The sequence below is a fragment of the Girardinichthys multiradiatus genome, chromosome 15 (genome assembly GCF_021462225.1).
Source record: "Girardinichthys multiradiatus isolate DD_20200921_A chromosome 15, DD_fGirMul_XY1, whole genome shotgun sequence".
NCBI lineage: Eukaryota > Metazoa > Chordata > Actinopteri > Cyprinodontiformes > Goodeidae > Girardinichthys > Girardinichthys multiradiatus.
This window is the reverse complement of record NC_061808.1, coordinates 1,319,661-1,329,069: the sequence shown is the minus strand read 5'-3', so window position 1 is coordinate 1,329,069 and position 9,409 is coordinate 1,319,661. Positions and strand designations below refer to the sequence as shown.

The 9,409-nt window shown below is 42.6% G+C and overlaps 1 protein-coding gene across 1 annotated transcript; it reads right to left on the bottom strand.

Annotated features, from left to right (window-relative positions):
- Positions 1-631: 631 nt before the first annotated feature.
- asb2a.2 (ankyrin repeat and SOCS box containing 2a, tandem duplicate 2) lies at positions 632-7,662 on the bottom strand. Its single transcript, XM_047388419.1, has 9 exons — positions 7,312-7,662; positions 6,165-6,623; positions 5,741-5,910; positions 4,004-4,159; positions 3,679-3,924; positions 3,441-3,612; positions 2,556-3,126; positions 1,890-2,043; positions 632-1,172 (listed from the first exon to the last, which is right to left on the bottom strand). The coding sequence occupies exons 2-9, from the start codon at positions 6,449-6,451 to the stop codon at positions 1,027-1,029; spliced, it is 1,902 nt and encodes a 633-aa protein (XP_047244375.1). The 5' UTR covers positions 6,452-6,623; positions 7,312-7,662; the 3' UTR covers positions 632-1,026.
- Positions 7,663-9,409: the final 1,747 nt, after the last annotated feature.

Genomic DNA, 9,409 nt, shown 5'->3' with positions numbered 1-9,409 from the left:
ATCTAGCAAAAAAGATATAATTCCCTAATTATTTTAGGGTTGATGATAATTAGTTATCCAGAAGGATGGTTTTATTCAGCAAATTATTCTTTAAGATATTTTATTAAAATAATGTTTGATCTGATCTTGCATTGTGTTTGAAGGTAAACCAATTATTGTCTAAATTCATTCCACAACTAACTTAACTTCATTTCCAGATCTTCAAGATAATCCTTGTTTCTGAAACATAAATAACATTGAATGGTAATATTGCATCACTTTATTGATCATGGTTTTTAACCATCTTTGATTCATTTGTTCATATTGTACACAGTTGGTCTTCCTTATTCTTTTATTTTGTTTGGTAGTTTAATGGGATTGTTCTAGAATAGTAAAGAGTTTGTTGATTGAAATATGTCTGACTTTGAGTTGACTTTTTTTGGTTAAAAAATTATTGTATTTGAAGAAATTGTGCATATATTCCATGTGTGTGCAGAGTTTTGCTGTTCAGTAATGTCAGATCTTGGCTCACCTCTTTCATTATTGTCCTAAATGGTCATAAAAATAAAGAAAATCAGCAAATGAGAACGTGTGTCTAAAACTACTGACCAGTAGTGTATATATATTCAGTATAGAAGAGACTCTGTCTTGGTTGAATAATGTAGTTGTTTTTATTGACCAGTATCAGCAACAAACAAAATATCTGGAAAAGCTCCTCATGCCCATTGTCAAGTATGGTGGACGATCTCTGATGCTGTAGGCCTGTTTCTCTTTCCCTTTTAAACCTCGTTAGAGAGCACTGCCACGTGAACACGGGAAATCAAACAAAAATTCTGGTGGCCTTTGCCAAAAAACAGAAAGTGGGCTGGAACTGGTTGTGGTAAAGGTCTGCAGAACCACAACCCTAAAAATGCTTCAGCTCCTCCTTTACAGTTTATCCAGTTTGTTCCGGCATATTTATTTTAGCTCTGCAATGGAGACTCTCCTGTCCAGGCTGAGGTTCAAGCATGACAGGGACAGGTGTTCCTTCAGGTGCATCAGCTGACCTCAGGTAAGTGAACAGAGCACATCATAACGAAGGAAGCGGATGAGCCGGACAGGAAGTGGAAGGTTGTGGAGCAGTTTGATTCTCTTCACTCCGAGCTGACTCCGGATCGTCAGTCTGCAGAGCTGCATCAGAGGATGAGGAGGAACTGAGGAAGAACAGAAACAGGAGAAACCTAAGCCCTGAAACATGGATGACAAGGTCTCAGGTTCACCCTAACCCTGAAGCATGTCTTAAAGTTTCTCAGGGTTTAACTAAACCCTGAAACATGTCTGACAGGATCCAAATCTTGCAGTTTAACTCACAAACTGAAACGTTATTGTTACACCTGTTCACCTTAAGTGAATGTAATGAATCAACCTACATAATTTATAGAATATTACACATTTAGTGAAATTAAAGTTGCACATTTTCCTCGACTTATGATGAAAAAGGTATACATGGAGGCAGTTTCAGGCTCCAAAAATAAAAACATAAAGCTATCATCAGTTTTCCACCATCTGTTATTAATGCAGCTGTGATTCTGACATTCACTCCTCATAGGCTTTAAATTCCCGATCAATTATAATCTGTAGCTGTTTAAACCTGAGCTCAGAATCAATTAGTGCTTCGGATAATCTGTGATGGACCTCCTAGTCCTCTGCAGGCAGCTGTAGGCCTGCTGCACTCAACAGGAGAACTTCAGCCTGGTTGGTGCTTTTACCTCGGCCTGGCACAGATAAAACTGATTGATCCAGGATGTTCTGATGAGAATTAGTTGAGCCAGTGTTTATTGTATAAGTCTGGGTCACTGAGTTCTACTTTTGTAAGAATAATAACATGCAATATTTAAAATGATGATGATATAGAAGATAATTGATCCTACCAGCTTTCAGTTTGATGGACGCCCAGTCGCTGCAACTCTCCAGAATCTCCAGAAGTCGAGAACAGAGACGGGCATGGCCGACGTAGTCCAGCAGCATAGAGATGATGGGACCAGATATCCGGGAGAGAGATGAGATGTAAATGGCCTCGCAGTACTGAAACACACACAGAACACCCCTAATGTTACTCATGGTCCTACACTATATGTCAGAAGTTTAGGGTCAACCCTCCAGAACCTTGAATTGAGGTGCTGCAGTCATTCAGTGCACAGAGCAAGGTCCATATAGACATGGAGGAGCCAGTTTGGTGTGGAAGAATTAAACTGGCCACCACAGAACCCTGACCTCAACCCAATAGAAAACAGCTTTTTGACTGAATTAGACCAAAGCCTGTGAGCCAGGCCTTCTTGTCCAACATCAGTGTCTAATCTCAAAAATGCACTTCTGGAGTAAGGGTCAAAAATTCCCATAAGCACACTCCTAAACCTTGTGATAAGCCTTCACAGAAGAGTTTGAGCTGTTGTAACTGCAAAGGGTTGGTGACATCTTGTGAAATCCAATGGATTAAAAATGTGATGTTACTCCAGTTCATGTGCTTGTTAGGACAGACGCAGGGACCTTTGGCAGTAAAATGTACATTAAAGTTCACTTCAGAGTTCTGAGCTCACCTGTATGCAGCGCTGTGGCTGGGAGTGCTGGTTGAACTGCAGTTCTTCAACGGGACGCAGTGACGGAGCGGGGACTGGATGCGGTTTGAGGCCATACACACACTGGAAGCAGAGGTTAGCGTCACACCCGTTGTCCAGCAGCAGTTTGAGAATGGGAAGAGACTCCATGCTGAGCAGGATGGCCGACGGGAATGAAGATGGCTGAGTGGACATCTGAGTGTTGACATCAGCACCGTACCTCACCAGCAGCTCTGCCATGTCCATCCAACTGAGCCGGACAGCAATCAGAAGTGGGTTGAAGATGTCCAGGTTGGGGTTTGCTCCGGCTTCTAGCAGCATCTCAGCAGCTTCCAGGTTTCCATTAGAGACAGAAAAGTAGAGAGCTGTTCTCCTCCTGTCCTCATACATCTTGGAATGCTCATCCGACAGCTCAGCATTTACACTGAAGCCCGACTTGATCAGCAGCTCCAGGATTTCATCCCTGCTCTTGTCTGCAGCGATGTGCAGGGGACTGATGCCACAGTTTTGGATTCTGACCCTGCTGGTGAGCGGGATTAGCAAGGATACGATTCTGTAAATACAGAGAGTGGTTAAATCCCAGAAGAATAACGTGATCCCACACAGATTATTGGAAAGTGTTAATAGAACAACTCCAGTACATCTACAGTGGTGCATCCAGATATAGACAAAGAGAAACTCCAACCTCAAATTTCTCCTTCAAACAGATCCGTCTCAAATAGAACCAAACAACTGAACTGAGTCAGGTTTTGCTCATGCACCACCTCAGTTCTTTCAGAGTCTGGGTTCTATTTGCACACATGCAGGTCTCCTAATTCCAAATCACAAACCCCTGGCATGCAGGAAACCCTTTGGACCAGTTCAGACCGTTTGTGGTTGTTTTTCACAGCCACATGAAGTGGTAGCAAGCCAGACTTGGTGGCTCGGTTAGCGTCAGCTTTCAGGGCGAGGAGTGCCTGCACCACTGAGATGTGGCCGTTCTTACTGGCTTCATACAGTGGTGTAGCTCCATCTCCTGCCTGTCCATTAATATCTGCACCTGAAAAACAGAAATACTGAGCTCCTGGAGGCAGCCAACACATCTCAACTCATCTGAAGAACTGACCTCTCTGAGCAAGCAGCTGCAGGGCTTCTGCATTTCCAGACTGTGCAGTTCTGAACAACGGCTGAATGTTATAGATGTTCTTCACCTTCAGATCTGCTCCAGCATCCAGTAATATGCTGCAGAGCCTCAAACATCCATGTCGGCAGGCTTCATGAAGAGGACTATCACCCTGAGTGCAGGTGAGATTCACCTGAGCTCCATACCTGAGCAGCAGCTCTACAACCTCTTCGTTTGGATGTTCACAGGCTGAAGAACAGAAACAACTGTTAGAAAAGCGTGTTCAGCTTCTTTAACTGATGTCACTGTGATGTCATTGTGATGTCACCTGCAAACAGCGGAGTCTCTCGGACCTTGTTGGCAGTGTTCACGTTGGCTCCATGCTTCAGAAGAAAATCGAGACAGGAAGCATTTCCTCGAGAAGCAGCAAGCATCAGAGCAGTTTCAGTCTTCAGGGTACACCTGTTCACTGAGCTGGGGTCAGCTGAGGTCAAAGGTCAGAGAGGGTCACACATCTGAACCAAAACTTCAGAAGCTCCTCCCACCATCACACTTGTACCAAAGCTCCTCCCATTGTCACACCTAAACAAAAGCTCCTCCTACTGTCATACTTATGAAGTTGCACCTCTTATTGTCATACTGAATTGTCTTACTTTTCTTTCTGCTCTCGGTGGAGGAGGACGTTTTTTCTCTGTCTCCCGCAGTCTCCCATATCTGCCCTGCTTCAGCTCTGTGTCTTGTCTTCTTTTTGGAGCCTCTTTTTGCATATCTCCCAAAATTCAGAGTTATGGATTTGGTCAGCTGGTCTCTCAATGCAATTGATCAAATTTTCTCGAGGAGAAGACAGGGTGAAGGACAGCCCAACTTGTCCAGACGGGACGTTTTTCTCTGGATACACGATGGACTTCTGGCAGAAGTGGAGGATTGTATGTCTGTTGATAATGTCAGTCTAGGATGTTGAAGATGTGTATATAATTGGATGTTTGATATCAGGATTTCTGCTTTTTGGAGTCAGCGGTTACCTGGCATATCGAGAAATTCGGAGAATGTCAGCAGCTGTTCTGGCCATTGTGAAACTGCTTGGCATGTGTGATGGGATCTTCAGGGCGATCAGCACTCAGACTGAGATGTTTCGTGAGCTGAATCGCAGACTGGATGTGATCCTTACACAGGATCGCAGGCAGGTTGCGGTTCCTGGACTCGGGGGTGAAATGGGATAAATCTTGGAGAAAGTTGTTCGCTCGGATCTGGCAGAAAGGACCTGGAATTTGGGTGTTTGGATTCGCCTTTGAGAAGCACCAGCGAGACTCTCAAGGCTGATGGAAAATTAAGAGTCAGCCTAACCCAAATAATTATTGTTTTTCTGAATCTGGCTCCCCTGCACGGCCTTGATGGCTGGCTATCTTCAACTTCTCCTGGAAGTTATGTAAACATGACGCTCTGCTCCCTCTGCTCCCTCCCTTCCCTGAGGACATCTGTGGACCTGCTCAGAACTTTGTGGCCGGTTGATGAACCTTCCAACGTACCATCAAGGACAATGGCCTCTGGGACAGTGATTCATGGACTTACTTGCACACACTCACTTACACACACACACATGCTCAAGATAAATATATGCACCTCCTCACACCACCTTCACCGTTTCCAGCATGATGTTGTTTTGTCAACTTGTTGCTTCTTTGTTCTGAGGTTTTTTGCAATTTCAAACTGTATCCTGCTAAGGATCAAGTGTCAAATATGATTTTTTCCCTCTACTTTCCTAATGTGGTCTCTTTTCTCATCTAACAAGGGCAACGCCTGTGAGTGGGCAGCAAAGCCTCGGTGACCCGTCCCCCCTTTTGGATGGGTTGTACTGGAATTCTAATTTCCCCTCGGGGATCAATAAAGTATCTTTGAATTGAATTTTGAATAATATCAAACAGTGTCATTGGGGTTTGGATGAATTATTCTTCAACTGGAAAACAAATCTGTTAGACAGACAGACAGACAGACAGACAGACAGACAGACAGACAGACAGACAGACAGACAGACAGACAGACAGACAGACAGACAGACAGACCTGACCTCTGACCAGAATCCGGACACATTGAAGCTGACCATAAAAGGCAGCTTCATGAAGAGCGATCCAGCCTTCATCATTGGCCTCAGTCAGACTGCTGGACCTTTTCCGAACCAAATCCATTAAAGCCTCTGTATCTCCGTCCATAATGATTGTCTGTAGAGGACTGAACTTTCTAGACATGAAAGAAAACACTCAGTTCTAACAAACTGAACAGAATTTTGTGTTCGGCATGGAGTTTGACTGGTTCTGTTTCATTTAAGGCCATGACTGTGTAGTTGTTGATCAAATTTGTTTACTGTTTCTCAATGTTTCCAGTGTTTACTGGCTTTTTTCGTTATTTACTGGCTGTTTTTTCAGTGTTTATTGAATGTTTCCAGTGTTTCCCGGGTGTGTTGATAGGCACTCTGATCCATCGGTTGAACTCACCTCTTGATGACCTTGTAGAGAAGAGCAGTTGGGGGGTTTGCACAGTTTTGGACATGTACTGGTTGTGGAGGTTGGGATAGAGGCAGCTGTGTGGGGGGATCCGTATTACAGGGTCTGGGTTCTGGAGGTGGATCAGTGGATGTTGACAATGAGGCTGCCCTCTGATCAAAGTCTGGTAAGTGATGTTTGTCTGACAGGCTTCTCTCCACAGCGATCTGGAGCAACTCTTCGTCAGTCAGGTGACCATAAACACTGAAGTCCTCCAGGTTGATCTCAGACATGGCCATGTTAGATACAACAGTTGTGAGTGTTTCCCTTTAAATGTCCAGAGGGACAGCAGCAGGTCACTTCAGGACAAACTGTAGTTGCTGATATGAGGTGACTGGAGACTTTGAGGGTCAGCTGTTTCTTTTCACTAGACTGAAGCCAAAACGTTGGAGCACTCAAGGAGCTGCTGACCTACGACATACAAAGGCACAAAAATATCACAGAAAGTCACCGTCTCAGATTTCTGTCTGAAACCTGCAGCTCAAACAGAGGCTGTAAGGATGTTCAACGCTTAAACCATGACATTAAAACCATCCATAAACTGCCGAAAAGTATTTTTTAAACACAGCATGATTCTGTTAATCTGGCCATGTGACTTGCTTAAATTGATCCCTTTATTTTTGCATATACATATTTAAGTTTTATTTTATATAAAGTGTCTGGTTACATATTTGTTGTGAATCAGAGCTATTTAAATAAACTGGACTGAATTGAATTAAATTAAATTAAATTAAATTAAATTAAATTAAATTAAATTAAATTAAATTAAATTAAATTAAATTAAATTAAAAGAGACAGAATTTCAGTCAGAAAGTTTAATTCCCTCAACAACCTAAAGCTTCTCAGCTGCTTCTTTACCCCCTCAGACAAAATGGTCACAAACAGAAAATGTTACATCATCAAGTTTTAAACTCAGTAAAATCAGAACAACCTAAATATGACACAGTGTTACATCATACCAACAGACGGAGATCTGATACCAAACTATAACAAATCATGATACAATCAGAAGACACAGAACTCTAACCAACCCTGACAATCAGGTCACATTCCTTCTCTAGAGTATGATGGTTCACCTAAAACATGGAGACAGTCCTACCTGTCAAACTGTAAAATCAAGATCTTGTATTTTACAGGTCGGGTTCTTGTTCAGAGACGAAGCAATGGGTCTGGGAGTTGAACTAAAACTGAATCTTAAGTTTCATTAGCTGTAGTGTCATCAAGCTCTGTTATTGAATCTCTGCTGGCTGAAGCTCAAACACACCAAACTCTCTGACTGCTCATAAGCTTCATTTAAAAAGGTGAACAAAAATAATCAGCACTGAATACAAAAACTAAGCTGCCTTACGGACAGGTGAGATACAGACAGGTTAGGAAACCCAGCAGATTGCATCCAGTGAGTGACTTGCAGCATTCACTCCTCCTGGATGAGCATGTAGAGACAGTGGACAGTCACTGGTGTTGACTTTGCAGCAATCCCTCATACTGAGCATGCATGTAGCGACAGTGGAGAGGAAAAACTCCCTTTTAACAGGAAGAAACCTCCAGCAGAACCAGAACCAGGCCGCCTTCTGCTCTGACTGACTGGGGGACTGAGAGAAATAGTTCCAGAAAACTACAAAAATGTTGAATTCCTTAGATTTTTTTAAGCAAAATTAAAAACCTGTTTGTTTAGAGTTGTTTTGTAAGTTATGAAGTAAAACGTCTTGGTAACAGTTTCTACTGGGGTTAAAGATTAATTAGGATTTTTCACCTTAAAAGGACCTTCCTGTCCACAGTGAGAAGCAGTTCACTGTTAAAGACCCCTCCCTGACAGACCGTGACTGAGCTGGGCTCTACTAGAAGAAGTTATGAGGAAGGTACAGAGCACCAGGAAGGCTTAGACTCTTGGTCTAGACATGGACAAGTTTTTAAAGGACTATTTCCCCATTATAGATGGGGAAATAGATAATGGGTCAAAACTATTCTAAGGAGTTGCCTCCTCCCCAGGGAGAAACGTTTGGTTTTATGTTAAGAAAATACGGGCCATAAAGCATCAAGTCCATTAATTAATTTTAGTCTGTTGTCCAACTTTTCTTTACTTTTCTTTATAATGCCACTGCAATTTACTTTTTCATCTTCATGTAAAGCACTTTGAAGTGTCTTGTTGCTGAAATTTGCTATACAGATAAACTTGCCTTGCACACAAAAAGAACTTAGAAGCACTAATGCAGGAGTACTGTTTATGTTAAAGAAAAGTAAAACTTTGGCCGTAGTAGCTCCTTTAGTTGCTTTAACTAGGAAAGAAAGAGGGTTAAATACAGAAAGACAGAATCAAGCGGCAGCAGTAGCACAGCCAGGGCCTCATCCAAGAATCAGAATCAGCTTTATTGCCAAGTTTGTACAGACAAAAAAGGAATGTGACACCGGCACACTTTGCTTTCAACAATGAGGTGTCACAGCTGAACACAGCGCCAGGCCAGATGTAAAGATGTATAAAGGGAAAAAATACAAAGAGAATACAAAGTTAATGGCAGCCACAACTGCAGATCCGCACTAGAGAATAGTAGGAGAGGTGGCAGGGTGTAGCTTCTAGGAAGAGAAAAAAACAGAAGGCGTAATGTTAAAAGTTGAAATAACAGAAAATTATGCAAAATTGGAGAGTAGTATGAGAATGTAGCGAAGAGGATGAAAGTGGTCATTATGTCCTCCAGCAGCCTAAGCCTATAGCAGCATAACTACGGAGATAGCTCAGGATAAACTAAGCCACTCTAACTATAAGCTTTATCAAAAAGGAAAGTTTTAAGCCTAGCCTTAAAAGTAGACAGGGTGTCTGCCTCACGGACTAAAACTGGGAGCTGGTTCCACAGGAGAGGAGCCTGATAACTAAAAGATCTGCCTCCCATTCTACTTCTAGAGACTCTAGGAACCACCAGTAAACCTGCAGTCTGAGAACAAAGTGCTCTGTTAGGAACATATGGACCAATCAGATCTCTGATGTATGATGGAGCTAGATCATTAAGGGCTTTATATGTGAGGAGGAGAATTTTAAATTATATTCTGGATTTAACAGGGAGCCAATGAAGAGAAGCTAAAATAGGAGAAATATGATCTCTCTTTTTAATTTTCATCAGAACTCTTGCTGCAGCATTTTGAATCAGCTGAAGGCTTTTAACTGCATTTTTCCCGTTAAGCGGAAGCTGGGTGACGTCGGCTAC

Excerpts from the sequence above, each read along its gene's own strand:
- asb2a.2 (XM_047388419.1), bottom strand. The coding sequence starts at position 6,451 with ATGGCCATGTCTGAGATCAACCTGGAGGACTTCAGTGTTTATGGTCAC. Across the intron at positions 5,911-6,164 it reads CTCTACAAGGTCATCAAGAG|AAAGTTCAGTCCTCTACAGA; the intron begins GTGAGTTCAACC and ends TTTCATGTCTAG. Across the intron at positions 3,127-3,440 it reads GTGAAAAACAACCACAAACG|AATCGTATCCTTGCTAATCC; the intron begins GTCTGAACTGGT and ends CTGTATTTACAG.